The 13,832-nt window shown below is 40.4% G+C and overlaps 1 protein-coding gene across 2 annotated transcripts in view; it reads right to left on the bottom strand.

Moving 5' to 3' along the window:
- LOC108434877 (A disintegrin and metalloproteinase with thrombospondin motifs 16) overlaps positions 1-13,832 on the bottom strand; it is an 86,548-nt gene that overhangs the window by 22,624 nt on the left and 50,092 nt on the right. For both annotated transcript variants that reach the window (XM_017710310.2, XM_037537054.1), the window contains 6 exons: positions 11,691-11,839; positions 9,738-9,910; positions 6,955-7,085; positions 4,524-4,647; positions 4,034-4,278; positions 1,060-1,198 (listed from right to left, as the gene is read on the bottom strand). In XM_017710310.2, the coding sequence (XP_017565799.2) occupies positions 1,060-1,198; positions 4,034-4,278; positions 4,524-4,647; positions 6,955-7,085; positions 9,738-9,910; positions 11,691-11,839 (961 nt within the window). The remainder of the gene's footprint in view (positions 1-1,059; positions 1,199-4,033; positions 4,279-4,523; positions 4,648-6,954; positions 7,086-9,737; positions 9,911-11,690; positions 11,840-13,832) is intronic.

Here is a 13,832-nt window from a genome sequence, read left to right as displayed (position 1 = left end):
CTCAGTCTAACTGCAGGTCATTATGGGCAGTAATTACAGGGTCAGGTAAAGGGGAGGACGCCACACCCCACTCATTTCCCCAAACAGGATGGGAACAGAATGGGTTCAAGAACCTCGCAACAGGTCAGATCGCAGATTAGGGTAAACCAGCGCAGCTCATACTTGACAGCCAGAGAGGGTGAGTGGGAAGCCTTTGATTTTTATGAAAGGCTAAAGAAATGGCATGAGGAATATTCAGTAATAACAGCCAAAAGTTCAGAACACCTGTCGGAGATTTCCTTATTTTACTATTTACCACATTTCCCACATTTTAAAAGTTCTAAATGTAAAAATGCACGATGTGCAGGTTGGGTATGTAACAGCAATGTCTGTTTTGTTTGAGCCACAGTTGTATATTTAGTCCAAATTTTACTGAGCCATCAAATCAGTGATAAGAGTGGAAGCTGTATGTGTGTTAGGATGACTGTGTGTGCGTTTGTGTATGCATGTGTGTGTATCACACTGTCCAACAAACATTTTCAAAATTTGTAATAAATAAACAAATTTTCTTTTTTTGGTTTGAGAGAGAGAAGAGAGAGAACTGTTTAGATTTAGCAACTTTCTTTGCAAAAAGTGCTAAACGGAAGGACCAACTGACAAAAGCTCTTAGTAACAATCTCAAACTCCACACATTTTATACCATTGTTACGATGTCAGCACTCATACTTTTCAGGTGCTTAAATCACCTTCTAGCAAACAATTTTCAACAAATTTGCATTTCAGTATTTTTAATAGAGTTTAGAAAAGAAGCCTCTCAATTCATTATTTAGGTAAAACCTCATCTTTATACAAATAATGACAATACACACACACACACACACACACACACGCGCACACACACACACACACACACACACACACACACACACACACACACACACACACACACACGTGTGTGTAGCCAAATTAGTCAGTAGTTATTATGTAACTTTTTCTTACTGAATTAAAGTGTAACAGTCAAAATCCAAAATTACTTGTCCTCAGACTTTTGATGAGCCGTGTCAGGTCCAGAATGCTTACCTCTGGCACATGTAGCAGAGCACTGGGAGCGGATAGTGGCCCAGGTGTAGCTGTGTTTAGGCTGGGTTTCCCTCTCTGTGTCGGCTTTGGCGAGTGTGTACTCCCACCGCACGCCTGGGTTAACACCCTGCAGCAGAATCTGCACAGAGGAGACAACACATAATAATAAAGCTCACAGACCATGTAACACAATCACATAGACCACAAACACGAATAACAATGGCTCTATTTCTGCAGGACTGCTTTCCAATATGAATTCAGCTTTTGTACGTGCATTCTCCATAAATGAGAGGAACGGTTAGAGGCTGTATTTAATGTGCTGAAGTTTATTTTACCCATCCACTAGCCCTTCATCAATGGTCAGTTATTGACTACAGTGAATGACTGACCATTGTATACAGAACTGCTAATGGCTGGATATTTTGAGTGGTGGAGCAGTTTCAGCCTACCAGAATAATAGTACAATTTTCAAATCACAACAGCGGCAATTTTAATTATAGGCCAATATTATATCTACAATGTTGATATAAGTTTTAAGTGTGGAACTTTAACCTAATAACATGGAGCTTGATAACTTGGTAAACTGCCTGTAGATGAGTCCAAAGACCAAAGAAAAGCATCCAAACAGTGTACAAAATGTTCACATGTGCTGTGTACATGACAACACAACCACAACTAACTGGCAGTAGCTGGCAACATTCAGACCTGAAGCTAGAAAAAACAGGTATGCTATTCTTTTTGTCCCAATTTCTAGAAATAATTTACCCTGTTTGTTAATGGTTAGGACCACCTCTGAGTGGATACTATTTGATGAATCATTCTCAGCACAGCGGTAACACTAAACAAGGGCTTACAAACTATGCAGAGAAACAGATGAACTACAATCTATAATTTTAGTGCATCTTTCTGGCACATTGGGCTGATAAAATGTACAATGATTGCTAATAAAGCAGCCAGTGTACATATAAATTAATAGTTTCATGTCAAAATCTATTTGCTTTGAGTTAAACAGTGTCTCAATAATGGTTTCTCAACACTCCATGTTAATCCCTTACACTGCACTATTTTATGTTTTTCCTGCTGTAACACACATTATTGAACTCATCTGCTAAATGGTAAGTGAGTTATCATTGGCTTTCTTAAGCTTTAAACAACATGATCCAAAAAAGGCAGTATTTGTACTGGAGTCCGCATCTCTAACTCAGGAAGTGCTCTGTCCAACTCCTGATAGTGAACAGAGCAAGCTAATGCAAACGTACACAGAACAATTCACATCATCACAGTCAATCAGCTTGAGTTTGATCTTGGCTTTAGCATGACCATAATTTGATTTCTATTTCTATTCCTGTTTTTGGAAAGCAACAAGCCTAGTAGATCTGCATAATATTTTGTATGGACTTCTTACAGCACCATAAACTCCTATTCTACGAATTACTCCTTATGTTGCCACAGGTGAAAAGGACAGAGGGTTTATAAAACCTTCAGACAAGACAAAGAGAAGTTTCACAGGAGAGCATGAATGCGTGTGGATTTGCTGACAGGCTTACAGGTTTAGCGGTGTATATCTTACAGATGTACAGCATTTTTCTTTCAAATGGCATTAAGAAACCTGACAGCGCAGCTCTGGTGTAGATATACAACTACACAAGTTGGCAGTATTATTACTCCCTCCATTTGACATATTACTTTTACCCTTTGTGTTGCAAACACTAGAGTGCATGGTTTAAAGAGTTAAATATTTACCAGCATCTACACCACTACAGGGCACAACGGTATCTGTCTGCCAAATGTGAAGTGTTCAATATTGTCTGCTATACCAATACGACTGAAATTGAACACAATACAAGTAGGAGGACCTCCTATTCACCTACTGACCTAACATATCAACAAAAGACACAGTATCCTTAGCTCTCCACCATAGACTCATCTCCAAAGTCAGGGCATCTGGGCTCAGAAAAACACCCTAGAAATAGATTCTAGATGTCCTAATGGATTATCAAAACACACATACATACACATCTTCTAAGCTGCTTCTCCTTCTGGGTCACGGGGGGTGCTGGAGCCTATCCTAGCTGTCATTGGGCAAATGGCAGGATACACCCTGGACGGGTCGCCAGTCCATCGCAGGGCAGACAGACAGATACATTCACTCACACACTCACACCTAGGGACAATTTAGCAAGTCTTTGGACTGTGGGAAGAACCCAGAGGAAACCCACAGAGACACAGGGAGAACATGCAAACTCCACACAGCGAGGACCGTGGTCGCCTGGCAGGGGACTCAAACCCAGGCCCTCCTTGCTGTGAGGTGACAGCGCTACCCACCATGACACTGGGAGGCCCTTTATCAGAACAGTGATGATCAAACTTACGCACTTCTGGATGCTGCTTTGTGAGATGTGGCTCTACTGTGGCAGTAAACTGTGGTTTGCAACTGTCCCAACTGTCCTCATGCTTAGTTAATTCTAATTAGTGTAAACTCAATCATAATATGGAACAGGACCATCGACAAAAGAGCACATGAAGCACAAGTCATGTCCCCTGTTTAGCAAGCTCATTCTTGTCTATAGTACTGTTGGTGGGGATATTGTTCATGTCCAGCTGGGTCACAGTCAGATCAAAGCATGTTAGCTTTAAAAGACAGATGAGCTGAACAATATGGGGAATGAATATAAAGAAAGTAGTTCCTCAAGTTTGATTTCTAAAAATAATTCTGAATCAGGCCAAATTAATGTAATCAAATAGAAAAAAAATCTAAATGCAGCAAAATTTTAGATTTTATGATGCATTAAGTTATTTACTAAGAAATTTACATCCCTAAAAAAGAACAAATAAAGGACTTCATAATCCACTTTACACTTTAATGTTCCTATCCTATGTTTGTTTCCAGCAACTTCTCTTCAAATACAGAAAGCAGCTGTAGGAGTGAAAGATAGTAAGAAGGATCTACATCCAAAGTTTCTAAAACTCCCACCTCCACCACCAGGGTCTCATTGATGGGCCCAGTAGAGGTCAGGCTCTCTGGGCGATTGTAGGGCCTCTTGTAGTCAAACACAGTCCCAGCAATGGAGTGTCTGCCCGGCCAGTCTACCGTCCAGCGGCCATTCAAGTAGTACTTCCTGTTGCTGTTCCGCAGGGCCAAGTAGGAACTTGAGGTGTTCAGCTCTACCACATGGATGCTGCGGGCCCCAGGTGGGATAGTGACCACTCCGTAGTACTCTATCACACACATCATGGAGAGAAAATAAGTGCTAAACTTTAATTAGGCCTCAAGTTCAAAAAGTAAAATTAAGTTTATTAATAGAGCAGAAAACACAGTAAATTCTGTTCTGAAAATGTTTAAAATGCACTAGTCTTAATTTCTGAAATTTGGCAGAAAAAAGTCATATCTGTATTTCTGAGCCATATGCTACAAAACTGAATGTGTAGGAGAGAAGTTTGGGAGAGATAAATGAAGTTCTTACGGTTAGCGTAATGCTGTTTGGTGTATTGGCCTTTGTAGATTTTGCAGGTTGAGTTGTTGCCACTGCAGACTCCACACATGTCCAGCACTGCTGTAGACCCCAGCACCCGGTCGCAGCCCACTCTCTGCAGAAGATGGTACATTAGCTGTCAGCTTAACGCATCCACAAAGGCATTAACGTAAAGCCGAAAACATCAAAACAAAAAATCTTCCTTCACTTGCTGGCTACATTTTTAACTCCACCTACCTTGTATGTCTACCACATTCACCACTGGTCAGTTTGTGACCACAACAGCTGACATGGCAGCGTGCATGATGCTGGTACAAGTGTGTCAGGGTGCTGGCTTTGTTTATCTACCTCAGTGTCACTGCTATGTTGAGAGTACTACGCCACCCAATAATATCCAGACAGGAGCAGCTCTGTGGTCAGAAACTGACTGCCATTGAAGGGCTGCTGTATGGGTGGGATATGGCATAAATATAACATCACAATGCTTAAATATATTTTCACCATACATAATGTATCATAATATTTGGGTTTTCTGTTTTATATCAGTGTGTAAAACACAGAAGAAGTCAGATTGTTGCTATTTATAGGTTCTCTATAATATTTTTATGACACATGAAGATGTTAACTATTCAAAAAGTCCTGATCTCCATCGATATTATATACTCAGAAAAGTGTACCGTGACATTATTTATCGCAATTAAGATAACACATCATCATATTACCCGTCCCCAGGATGATAGATTAGTTAACACAAACTGTGTATCAACAAATGGCCTACAGTCTCTAACTGTACACCTGCAAGGTGGAGTTGCAAGGCAGGGTTTCTTCTGAAGCAGACACAGAGTGTAAATGTAAACAATAAAAATGAAAAAATAAGATCAATCTAGAGATTTGGCCCAGCAGAACAAACAAAGAACTTAAGCTCTGGTAATCATAAAACACACAAACCAAAAACACTTGCGTCAAACATTCCCTCCTGAATAACATAGTTTAAGACTATGACGGCGTGACATACCTCACCTGAAAAGTATCTTAGTATTATTTTCAAAGCAACCTAAATCCCATATGATTTCCTGACAGTTTTCTGTGATCTAAGCAGTAATATTGACGAGCAGCTTCAGTCAGCCATAGCAACCATTTGTGGAAGTCACATCGGCTGAAACTAAATTTTCTGCTCTACAGCAATATACCATCATTTAATGTCAAAATTATTTCTTTTCCATTTTTTTACTACAAAAACAAGCCATGTAATTCTGTCAAGTCAAACAGTTCTCTTCTGAAATACACCATTCACAGTAAAATTCAATTAGATGGAACTGAGGCTGGCTGTCTCTGGGCAAACATACGAGGCATGAAATTGATTTGCATCCAGAGTCCTCCAAAGGGAGCTTTTGTTTCTGGATTCAGGACAGATTAGCGATTGGCCAGAGCTCTACAGAGGCACAGAGGCACAGTCACTAAACACTGAGATGAAAGACTCTTGGTTTCTCTTCTTCAAAGACTCAGACTTCGGGAATTTCCATAATAGTAACAGCACTCAGTGTCAAAAAGTACAGAACAGAAAACACAAATGTTTAGTGGCATGTACACTGGTGCTCAGGCACACATTCACCTACACTAAACACAGAGCCAAAGGAAAGCAATGTTACACCTAACACGATAGAGGATCCTTAACAACACGACACATTACAGGACCTTTAACACAAAACATAAGACATATAATACAAACCATAGAACGTGTACCGCACCTGATATGACATATAACACACCAGAGGACAAATACTGCATCAGAGGACCCATAACATAAACTGCAGGACCCATAACACACCGCAGGGCACATAACACATATCATATGTAACACAACCCAAAGTAAATGACATAACACCCAAAACCTGACCATACATACCAGAGAAGTAATAACACACACCACAGGACCCATAACTTACAACAGAGGCCACATAACACAGACAACAAGACCCATAACACACTACAGGACATAAAGTACACATGACAGATATGACACACCACACAACACATAACACACTACTGGGCACATAACACACAACAAATGACACAAATAACAAATACTGCAGGACACATAAGACCATAGCACACATAACACAGATCACAGGATCCCTAATATGCACCACAGGACACACCATAAGACACAACACAGATAACAGGATAAATAACACACACCGCAAGACACATAACATGCTGTACAGAACACATCACAGGACAATGAGACACACCTTAAGACACACAACACACACCACTGGGCACATACACACCACAGGACACCTAACAGATACCACAGGACACATATGACACACCACAGGACACATAACACAGACCACAGAACCCGTAACATGCACCACAAGACACACCACAAGACACACCACAGATAACAGGAGGAACTTACCTCACACATGCCGTCGATACACACATTAGAACTGTCCTGTGTACAGAGTGTGCCATCCTGGACTTTACTGGAGAGTGCAAAGAAGAAATCGTAGCCTTCGGCGAAGCAGTAAAGCTTACAGACATCCTGGTCTGGGAAAGGAGCACATTTATACACAGTTACACACAGTTACAGACACTCTGGCCTAAGTAAGATAATAAGCACATAAACACACACACACATACAGTTGCTAACATATATACACAAATATAAACAGCAATGTGCAAAAGTCAGGGACGACTTTCATTTATTGAATTTCCAGTCAAAATGGCCATTAGGTACAAGTCATTAATTCCTCAGCATCTGGAATTAATATATTTAAACCATAAATATAATACCAGTCTTTTCAGTGTTTGGTATTTCCACCTTTTGCCTTTATCACAGCTTTCATTTTTTGGGGGAGACTTGCTTTTAGTTTTTCAGAAATCTGCAATGATCTTTTTCCATATCTCCAAAGTTCAGTCTTTGAAGTTGGTTACATTTTTGGCTTCTCATGATCCAAACATTCCCAAACACCCCACTCCTGGATGGCCACTCTGTCTTTCAAAGTCAAAGTCAACTTTTTTTTCATTTTTCATCATAGATGAGTTAATATAGTAAATAAAGTTAGTCCAGGGCACAATGCTCCATTTAACTGTGGAACTGGAACAGACAACAGTGCAAAAGAAAGTAAGCACAATAAATACAGATAACAGATTATGCAGACAGTATACAAACCGCCTGGGTGCAGCAGGTACAGTGCAACAGATGAAAGTGTATTCTGTATGTTTAAAATTTCATCAAGCAGATCCAGAGGCTCCACAGCCTTCTTCCATAACAGTCTGTGTAAGAGGTGAGAAGAATCCTTTCTGGTGCTGCAGGCCTTCCTTATACACTGTTTGGTGTTGATATCATTGATGCCAGGGAAGGTTGACCCTGTGATGGACTGGATAGTCCTCATTGTCCTCTAGAGTGCTTTCCAGAAGTCGTTGAGAATGGGTGAGCACATGCCGGTCCTTTCAGTCTCTTTAGGATGTACAGGCATTATCGCGCCTTCTTCACAAAGACAGAGATGTTCAGGGTCCAGGAGATTTTGCTGATGATGTGCACTCCCAGGAACTCCACTGCTATACCGCTGATGTGCAGAGGGCTGTGAGGTGCCTGTGTCCTACAGCATCCTTTGTCTTGCTGACAACACAAGAGAGATTGTTGGCTTTGCCCCAGAATTCCAGCTGCCTTACCTTCTCTCTGCAGGTTGTCTCATCATTGTTGGAAATGTTGAAGTCCCACAACTGTAACTATCATCAGCAAACCTGATGATGTGATTGATGTGATGTTTAGAGATGGGTGAACAGGGTGGACAGAAGTCTTATTGCACAGCCCTGTGGGGAACCAGTGCTCAGAGCAATGGAGTGGTATGTCCTGTTCTGGATCCTGACAGCTTCAGGCCTGTTTTTTAGGACATCTGGAACCCAGCTGCAGAGCTCAGAGCTAGTGAGTGGAGTTTGCTAACGAGCTTCAGGGGTAAGACAATGTTGAATGCTAAACTAAAGTTGATAAACAGCATTCTAACAAATGTGTCCTTATTTTATGTATAAGGCCAGGTGGGAGGCAGTGGTTGTAGTCTCCACACTGGAGCGGTTTTGCTTATAGGCATATCGCTGGGGGTCCTATGTTGATAGTCCATAAGGTGTACCATGACCAGCCTCTTGAAGCACTTCATGAGAAAAGGGGTGAGTACAACAGAGCAGTCATTGTTAAGGCAGGCGACAGAACACTTCTTCAGCACTGGGATAATGGTGGCTGATTTGAAGCATGTTGAGTTAACCACGTGCACCAAGGACATGCTCAAGATGTCAGTAAGCTGGTGCAACCTCTCTTTGAACACATGCCCAGGAATTTTGTCAGGACTAGCAGCTTTGTGTGGATTCAACCCCACTAGGGTTCTCCTCACAGACACCATTTTTCTGATGAACAGAGGTGATTCTCACTGCTATCTCAGTGTTGGACACATTAAAATGGGCACAGAGGATGTTTAGAGCATCTGCAAGGGTGGCATCATTGGTGAAGGTGAGATGAGTTTTTCTTCTGTAGTCAGTAACTTTGCTACAGTGTTTGAATGCTCTGCCACATGCTGGTTTAGAACGTCAGCAGTTTCTTTGTTGAACTTGCAAATTTATTTATTTTTATTCTTCCTTTTTCAGTAAAGGCTTTTTGCCAGCTGCATATCCTTTCAGACTCATAGAACTGAGATATATTCTCACAGTTAAGATGAACAGAAACACCTGTGTTTTTCTAGACCTGAATCAAGAGTGGAGCTTTATTTTGGTGGTCTACCAAGTTCTGCACAGTTGTTAAGGAGCCCAAATATTTTCCAAATATCTTTCAATAATGATTTAAAATCCAGTTAAGGAAACTCCGTGTTTGTTATTTGTTTTCCTTTGACTTTCTTCTTCCATATGCAAGCTGATTATCCTATATCTAAGTTGTTAACACTGGTGTGTAGACTTGGAGTGTTTACTGTGACAACTGAGTGACTGTCCACTTCCAGAATTCAGTTTACAAAACTGTGACTTATTGTATTTCATGGCTTATTTATATGACATTGATTATCTGATATTGGAAGCATGTGAACATATTTTCTTCTGTGGCATCATGATATTTCTCAAGTGCTGTTCCTGCTTACAAAACAGAAAGGCTAGTTTTCATATCCAGGTGGTGTGTATTTGTGAGTCTGTGTGTGTGTGAAATCCAAGGCCACCCACCGTCTACGCGTGTGTAGGGCTTCCAGCTGTAGTACCAGCCACGGAAGGGTTTGCTGTTAAACTCTGTACACTGAGCAGCTCTGAAGTCCACACTGCCCTGAGGACAGTTCTCCGTGTTACACAGCTTATAAGAGCGGGATGGTCCCTCGCAGAACCTGCCCCCATACACTGGCCTGGGTGAGGGAGAGAATAGAGAGAGAATAAGGGAAGGAAAAACAGAGGGAAAAAGACAGAAAGAGAACACAGAGAGAGAGAGAGAGAGAGAGAGAGAGAGAGAGAGAGAGAGAGACGAAAACACATAACAAGTTACAGGAAAATTAACACTTTACACATAACACGCTATGCGGGCCACATACCACATAACACACACTATACACAACGCAGGGCACGTAAGAACCCATAACACACATCAAAATTCACAAGTATGCAGGTCATTTAAAGTGGGTTCTGTAATACATTATCATATTAACTGAAGGATTACATTGGATTAATGTGTATATGTAAGCGGACTGTAAGTTGTAGAATGACATGACACTGTGACTTCAGCAGCACAGCCTTGAGCATTACTAACAGTATATTTAGTGGTTGATTGCTAGTTCATGAGTCCATCTCACAGGTGTATATCCTCAGGCTTAACTTTGCTATATCCTCAACATGACCGTAACATCCTCACTGCGTTCTCTTACACCTACTCCTCTCTCTCTTTCTCTCTCTCTCTCTCTCTCTCTCTCTCTCTCTCTCTCTCTCTCCTTCATGCTTATACAAACATCTGCTAGAGACCCCTAAACCAAAGAATGTCTCAGTCTTCAGTACAGTAAGTATGAGTGCGAGTTATTATAGATTTTTTTTTTCCATTTGTTTTTTTTGGGTGTTTTTTTAGTTTTGCTCTTACAATATTATGATAAAACCAGGTATGATGTACTGACAAGGACTTACAGCATCAATGTAATAGACTCACACAGTCTTGCTGACATCCTTGTCTCAAAGAACATTTGAGTCATTGAGGCAGTTTGCTGTACAACATGCAGAGAGTATGTCACCACATGGCTTTTATTAGTTCATTTTAGCATTACTTTTAGCATTGTTTCACTCTCTTTTACCATTATTGCCAACAGGGACATGTCTATGTTTATGAGAAACCAGTTTTAGATTAGTTCTGTGTTCTGGTTGAACAGTGCAAAACCAGCACAGCTGCAGACTATGCTCGGCTAGCTTGCAAGCATTCCTTAAAGGCATAGCCAAAAACGCTAAAGAATGAATGTCATTGTATTCATCATATTGCAGTGGATATTACAGTCTTGATTTAGTTTTTATTTTTTACTACAGTTAACAAAACCATTTTCATAAATGATAATAACTTTGATCTGTGTGTGTTTTTATTGTAGGGAAGCACCATATGAGAATTTCCATTCTGTTTCAGACTTCCCTTTAGCCAAATTGGTTGATGTCTTAATTTTGGGCAGATTTTTATTCCTTTTTTATGTTCAGATTTTTACTAGCATATTTTAAAACCCAAAGCTCAGACTGTAAGGGCTAAATGAAAACATACGACTCACTAGCACATTTCCTGTACTTTTTATTAGCCAAAGTTGTAGTATACATAAGCTTATTTGCTCTTTAACAGGCCAAACTGACACTTTAAATTCCTAAATGTAAAATCTGCTACATATCAAATAACATGAATCAAATAAAGTGCTACATCAAAAGCAAGGGGTAAATAGCTGTTTAGCACAATGAGTCATGCATAATTATGTGGTGACATTTAGTACAGGTGTAGTACCAGCATTCAAAGTGTGAGTGCACTTACCTGCCACCCACTAATTATTATACATTAATATCACAAATTATAACACAGCTCGGCCAAAGGAAAACTAATCAATTAGATGTTTGAAGATCACAAGTTTGGAAGAAAATCTGCCATGTTTTCTGTGTAAATCTGGGCTCAGTACACACCTGGGACTGTTGCAGTGTCTCTCTCTGTAGGTCACTCCACTCTCACAGGTCCTGGAGCAGCTGGACCAACTGGACCAGGAGGACCACTGACCATGCACTGGCTGTGGACCTTCTTCACCCTGCTTCACACACTGTCCACGACGGCACCACTGAAAGAGACACACACACATTTTTTATTTGTATGATACAATTTGCAAGATAGAATGTAGAAAATATGACAGTGATAAAATGGGCAATTCATTTAGGTACAATGTCATAATAAGTCGGCAGGACAAGCCACTTCATTTCGTGCATCTGCCTCTATCTGCACCTTTTGACCATTTTATCAGGTCAGTTTACAACACAGGTGCACCTTGAACATCTATAATTACAGACTGTTTCACTGCATACTCTGTTACACTTCTTTTACCCTGTTCTTCAATGGTCAGGACCTCCACAGGACAGCAGGTATTATTTGGGTGGTGGATCATTCTCAGCATTGCAGTAACACTGATGTGGTGGTGTTACTGTGTGTTGTGCTGATATGAGTGAATCAGACACAGCAGAGCTGCTAGATTTTTCAAACACCTCGGTGTCACTGCTGGACTGAGAATAGTCCACCAACCAGAAACATGCAGTAAGCGGCATCCTGTGGGCAGTGTCCTGACATGAGCAAATATCTTTGCTTGCTCTCTCATCATGAGTGCAGAATTCAGACTTAGAATTAATACTGATGTCTAAGTATAACACTATACAGGATATGGAGCTGTTCTCTAGTGTGGTTTGTGGGTATTCCCATGAAGCACTAGAATATGCAATAATGTTCAATCTGGACAGCTTATTTGGGACAGAATCCATGTGAGAAGTTATTCTATAGCTGAGATTTCCAAAGAGTGCCTGGCTGGGATTCTTAGAGCTGTGTAATTGGCTCTCAATGGGAGTGGACCAGATTAAGCCTTCACTTCCAATACATCCTAAAACCAAACCCTCAACTATAGGCTGTCAAAGAGCACACACACACACACACACACACACACACACGCACGCACGCACACAGCTACAAGGAGCCTGAGTCACAGGAAAGGCATTCTGGGATGCTGATATTGTACACTCATACACCCCCCTTAACACACACACAGTTTATCTGATCAAAGGATTAAATGGAGTAAGTGTGATGATCTGGGATCAGTTATCATCTTTTAAATTCTTTTGAAGGCTATTAACATGGTCACAAACACAATTATTATTATTATGCTTAAGAAAATGATTATAAGGACATTAGGGACCTAGTCTGAATCGTCACTCAGAGACACTTAATGCATAAGCCTGAGATTTATTTTAAGAGCTTAGGCTGGCTCACTACTGGGATCTATGTTACAATACTGGGCAAGAGCACCACCCTCCATTCATTTAATTTCAGGTCCTATCAGCTCTTGAGTATATTTAGATAATTCCAAAACTGGAGTTTATAAATGATTAAACAATATAAAAATAACCGCAAAACCTGGTAATGCACCAAAACTGACAGATAAACAGTAATTAAAGGCTTCATCTTTCAGAGATCAAAATCAAGCTCCACTCTTATTTCAGATTTGAAAAAATCTACAGGCGTTTCTGTCCGTCCTTCCACTGTGAGAAGACAAGTCAACACTATGAGTGTGAAAGGATGCGTAACTGTCAAGAAGCTCTTACTGAGAAAAAGAAATAGGCAAAAAAGAAGAATCAAACAAAGAAGTTTCTGCTGTTCTCAGAACAATGGACTAACCACCCCCATAGTCCAGACATCAAGAGTGTGTGTGGGATTGTGTGTGTACTTGGCTCATGAGAAGCAGAAAATGCAACCAACTTCTAAGACTGAACTTTTGAGGTGTGGAAAAATATCCCTGCAGATTTTTTTGAAAAACTGAAAGCAAGTCTCCAGCAAAGAACTGTAATAAGCTGTAATACAAGTTGGAAACACTAAATAGGGAAAATTGTACTATAATATTTAATTGTTGAGGTAATTTTATGCTAAACAGATTTTACACTTTTCTGGTCTCTGACTTCTGCACAGTACTACACTACAATACATAAATTATATTTCCAAAAGTATTCACTCAGCCATCCATATCATTAAATTCAGGTGTTCCACTCACTTCCATGGTCACAGGCATATAAAACCAA

Source organism: Pygocentrus nattereri, chromosome 3, assembly GCF_015220715.1.
Source record: "Pygocentrus nattereri isolate fPygNat1 chromosome 3, fPygNat1.pri, whole genome shotgun sequence".
NCBI classification, from domain to species: domain Eukaryota; kingdom Metazoa; phylum Chordata; class Actinopteri; order Characiformes; family Serrasalmidae; genus Pygocentrus; species Pygocentrus nattereri.
The sequence above is the reverse complement of the archived record's forward strand: the minus strand, read 5'-3'. Positions and strand labels throughout refer to the sequence as shown.